Source organism: Poecilia formosa, unplaced genomic scaffold (assembly GCF_000485575.1).
Source record: "Poecilia formosa unplaced genomic scaffold, Poecilia_formosa-5.1.2 Scaffold146, whole genome shotgun sequence".
Lineage (NCBI taxonomy): Eukaryota > Metazoa > Chordata > Actinopteri > Cyprinodontiformes > Poeciliidae > Poecilia > Poecilia formosa.
Genome location: NW_006800085.1, coordinates 1,523,586 through 1,527,925, shown reverse-complemented (window position 1 = coordinate 1,527,925; position 4,340 = coordinate 1,523,586). Strand labels below are relative to the sequence as shown.

Sequence of the window (4,340 nt, the reverse complement as noted above, 5' to 3'; positions counted from 1 at the left end):
TGTATATATGCAGTTTGTTTCTTCCATATTTTAGAAGAATATAAATAATGAAGACAACAAACCAGCTGTTTGTGATGCTGTAAAATCCAGTGTCAAGATTTCAAATAAATCTGGATGTTAATTAATTTTATTTTTCTTTACCTAAAGAACCATAACATGATTAGTGCCTAAAAAATGTAATACCAGTTTCACAGGAGTCTATCTCCTCCTACGCCTATGTGCCCACAGCAGTTCTCTCTGATCTTATGCTGCTGCAGTGAAAGCCTAGAGAGGCTGCATTGTCAGAGTTTGGAGAAAGTGCTTGCGTCAGACTCTGTCCTGCTATAAAAGCTCAGCCTGCCGCTGCAGCAAGCAGTCGGGGCTTAAAGCTGAGCCCTCTATACACCTCCCCACCCACACAGACACAAAGAGAAGAGGGAAGAGCAGCAAGTCCCTCCAACACTCAGCCATGAGTAGCATCGGATATGACCCCTACTATGCCTCCTCGTTGTACAAACACCTGTATGTGGAGCCCACCTCTCGGGTGGTGGTGAGAGGGAGGACCCATGCCGGCTACTCTTCCCGTGCGTTCCCTCAATCTTCCTCCCGTCTGCAGTACTCCTCCCCCAGCCGGGTGTTGTTCTCCTCTTCCTCCCCGGCCTCTTCCTTGGAGCGGGAGCTCAGCCAGGCAGCCCAGATCAGCTCCGACTTCCGAGCCGTACGCACACAGGAGCGCGGCCAGCTGCAAGAACTCAACGACCGCTTTGCAAGCTTCATCGAGAGGGTGCGTGAGTTGGAGCAGCAGAACCGTGCTCTGGAGGCAGAGCTGCTGCTGCTGAGGCAAAGGCATGCTGAGCCATCTCGTCTCAGAGCATTGTACGAGCAAGAGGCCAGAACTCTGAGAGCAGCTGTGGATGAAGCAAGGGCAGAGCAGCAGACTGTCCTTGGTCAGAGGGAGAGACTGGAACAAACCCTGAATTCACTGCAGGGTCGATATGAGGAGGAGATGTTGGCTCGGGAAGAGGCTGAGGGCAAGCTGATGGAGGCCCGTCGCGAGGCAGATGAGGCCGCCTTAGGAATGGCCGAGCTGGAGAAAGGTGTTGAAACCCTGCTGGACGAATTGACCTTCCTCAAAAGGATCCATGAGGGGGAGGTGGCTGAACTTCAGACTCAGGTCCAGCTGGGGGTCCAGGTAGCAGTTGAATCTGAAGCTGCTGCTCCAGATCTGTCCGGCGCTCTCAGGGACATCCGATCCCAGTACGAGAGGCTGGCTGCAAGGAACATGCAGGCGGCTGAGGAGTGGTTTAGGGGGAAGGTGGGCTCCCTGACGGAAACTGTGGCTCAGCACAGCAGTGCAGTCAAAAGCTCAAAGGATGAAGCAGGAGAGTACCGCCGTCAGCTGCAGGCCCGCATACTGGAGATCGATGCATGCAGAGGCCTCAATGTGTCCCTGGAGAAGCAGCTGCACGAGATGGAGGAGAAACAGAGTGCAGAGATAGCTGCTATGCATGTAAGTACAGGCATGCTGCAGTGTGATGCTTGTGCAGATCTTATATTATATTTAGGCTACTCACCTTGCTTTTCTATTCAGGACACGATTGGAGAGTTGGAGAATGAGCTGAGGGGCACCAAACAGGAAATGGCACGCTACCTTAAGGAGTACCAAGACCTGCTGAATGTCAAAATGGCTTTGGATATCGAAATCGCAGCATACAGGTGAGATTCAAATACAGATGCATAGATCATCAGAGTGATGATTAATCAAGTTAAAGTCGTCTTTGAGCCCTAACCCTAACTTAGCTTATTCTTATGAGTTTTTTTCATTCAAAAGAGCAGATTTGAAACGTTGAAGACACAATGTTCAGCTTCTATCGTTGTGTAACAACGGTACCACAAATCAACATAAAGTAACTAAATATTAATATACATGATAAATTCTTTTAATAAATATGTAGAATTGTATATACTGAATAATAAATATCTCAAATTCTTTAAACATTTAATTAGTTTAATACATAATTAAATGTGAAAATAATTTATTACAATTTTGATTTGTTATATTTAAAACACAATTTTATCTATTATCTGAGGATCATTGTGAATTTAATGAATTGGTCGGCCGTATCTGTCAGTGAGTGGGCGGGGCTAGCCCTGCTATGGACACAATGAGTGTTTGTAACTCATTAACTATACAGGTTAACTAACATGTGCTAGGTTCTATTTAATTTGACATAATGGCTGTTTTCTTTTTTTTTTAATTGCATAAAGTTAAACAATTATTGTCTAATATTAATAAGGTAGATGATGAAGACATAATTTTTTTTTGATTAAATACTTATACACAATATGTTTTTAGGTATGTATTTATTCATGTATTTAAATTTCATTTACATCACATATATAAACATTGAGCAAAATAATTTACAATTGAAAAAACTAACACATGCTTTTAAATTATACCATGAATCAATTCTAACAAATAATATTTACATTTCATTAAAAACGATTAAAAATCTTAGTTTCAATAATGACTAGAGACGATTTGCCTCTTCCATGTTTTTTTTTTTTGACTGAAACAGGAAGCTTCTGGAAGGGGAGGAGTCTCGCTTCAGTGTTGGGGTTCCTGGGGGCGTGGCCTCCCTGTACAGCCACAGTATGGTGGCACCATTCTTCGCCCGGCCCATGCTCTCCAGTCTGAGCTCTGGCACCTCGTACCTGATGACCTCCCGCCTGCTCAGCTCCAGCACCACTGAGGGCATAATCTCTGCCAGCCATGCCCAGCAAGCAGAGGCCAGCCCCCCTGCAGAGGAAGAGGAGGAGGAAGAGGAGGCTGAGGAGGTAAAGGGAGAAGAGGAGGAGGAGCAGGAAGAAGAGGAGGGTGGAGAGGAGCAGAAAGAAGAAGAGGAAGAGGAACAGGAGGAGAAAGAAGAGGGAGGAGAGCAGGAGGAGGAGAAAGGAGAGGAGGAAGCAAAGGAGGAAGATGAAGAGGTTAAAGAGGAAGAAGGTTAGTGCTTTTATCTTCAATATTTATAAACTCAATAATTAAGACTAAGAATAATTTGAAAACTTAATGCGTTTTTTTTCAGGTGGTGATGGAGGAGATGTTGAACAGGCTGAGGGAGAGAAGGAAGAGAAAGGTGAAGGAGGAGAAGCAGAGGTCAAAGCAGAAGCACAAGAGGAGGAAACAACAGAAGCAACAGAGGATGAAGATGAAAAGGCCAAAGATGAAGAAAAAGTGGAGAAGGGAGAATCTAAAGAGAGCGAAGAGAAAGAGGTGAAGGAAGAATCAAAAAAGAGTGAAGAGAAAGAGGAAAAGGGAGAATCTAAAAAGAGTGACGAGAAGGAGGAGAAAAAAGAATCTAAAAAGAGCGAAGAGAAAGCAGAGAAGGCTGATGCCAAGAAGGAGGACAAACCTGATGTCAAAGAAGCTGCTCCAAAGAAAGATGAAGCCAAAAAGGAGAAAGTCGAAGAAAAAGCAGCCAAGCCCGAGCCTGCTGAAGAGAAAAGCACAACAGGTAAAAAGTGAATTCTTTGGTTGCGACAGTGAAAATCTCAGCTCATTAATCAGATAAGACAAGATAAGACGCTGGCAATGCTGCTTGGTAACATGGTGCTCAATAAAACAGTCTGATAGCCATTTACAGCAACAAGTCAATCTAAACTGCTTCCCAATATCAAGAATAAACCATAAAAGTCTGACTGCACAGTTCCTCATGTCTGTAAGATGTTTAACTGCTGAATGCTAACTTGAGTGATTGTGTTTTGGGTGAATAAATAAAGAAATGCCTCTTGAAGCCACGTGTGTGGGTTATTTTGGCCTCTCTGTTCAAATTTTGAACTTCCATCAGAACTCCTTCATTTAAGTACATTTCTGTCTGTATCTTTCAGATCATCAGTTACAATATATGTTAAAAATGCATTTTAAAATGGTGAAACTTCCTGTTTTAATTAGACAGAATATCTGAGCTCCAATGATAAAAAAAAATAAAAATAAATACACCCAGGTTTTGTTTTATTGGTGACTCTTTGAAAACTTAAAGTTGCAAGATTAGGTCAAGCTGATGACCCTCCATTGTGATGAAACATCTGAAAGCCTTTTTGCTGGTTAAGTTGGTAACCACTTACATATCCTGCAGAGGTGACAGAGATAAATAGTTTTTTAAATCACTTCTTGGCCCCGGTCTTTCTCCATGGAGTTTGCATGTTCTCCCTGTGCATGCGTGGGTTTTCTCCGGGTACTCCGGTTTCCTCCCACAGTCCAAAAACATGACTGTCAGGTTAATTGGCCTCTCCAAATTGTCCCTAGGTGAGTGTGTGTGTGTGTGTATGTGTGTGTGTGCACGTGCGTTTGTTTGTAATAC

At 43.6% G+C, this 4,340-nt stretch overlaps 1 protein-coding gene across 1 annotated transcript; it reads left to right on the top strand.

Moving 5' to 3' along the window:
- The first annotated feature begins 340 nt into the window (after nucleotides 1-340).
- Nucleotides 341-3,777, top strand: nefla (neurofilament light chain a). Its single transcript, XM_007563319.2, has 4 exons — nucleotides 341-1,489; nucleotides 1,571-1,695; nucleotides 2,559-2,983; nucleotides 3,066-3,777. Exons 1-4 carry the CDS (start codon nucleotides 449-451, stop codon nucleotides 3,503-3,505), a joined length of 2,031 nt encoding a protein of 676 aa, XP_007563381.1. The 5' UTR covers nucleotides 341-448; the 3' UTR covers nucleotides 3,506-3,777.
- The last annotated feature ends 563 nt before the right edge of the window (nucleotides 3,778-4,340 follow it).

What these genes read in the sequence shown, in the direction of transcription:
- nefla (XM_007563319.2), top strand. Translation starts at nt 449, where the DNA reads ATGAGTAGCATCGGATATGACCCCTACTATGCCTCCTCGTTGTACAAA. An exon ending in CAGAGATAGCTGCTATGCAT is followed by an intron (nt 1,490 to 1,570) that starts GTAAGTACAGGC and finishes TTTTCTATTCAG; the next exon opens with GACACGATTGGAGAGTTGGA. An exon ending in ATCGAAATCGCAGCATACAG is followed by an intron (nt 1,696 to 2,558) that starts GTGAGATTCAAA and finishes TGACTGAAACAG; the next exon opens with GAAGCTTCTGGAAGGGGAGG.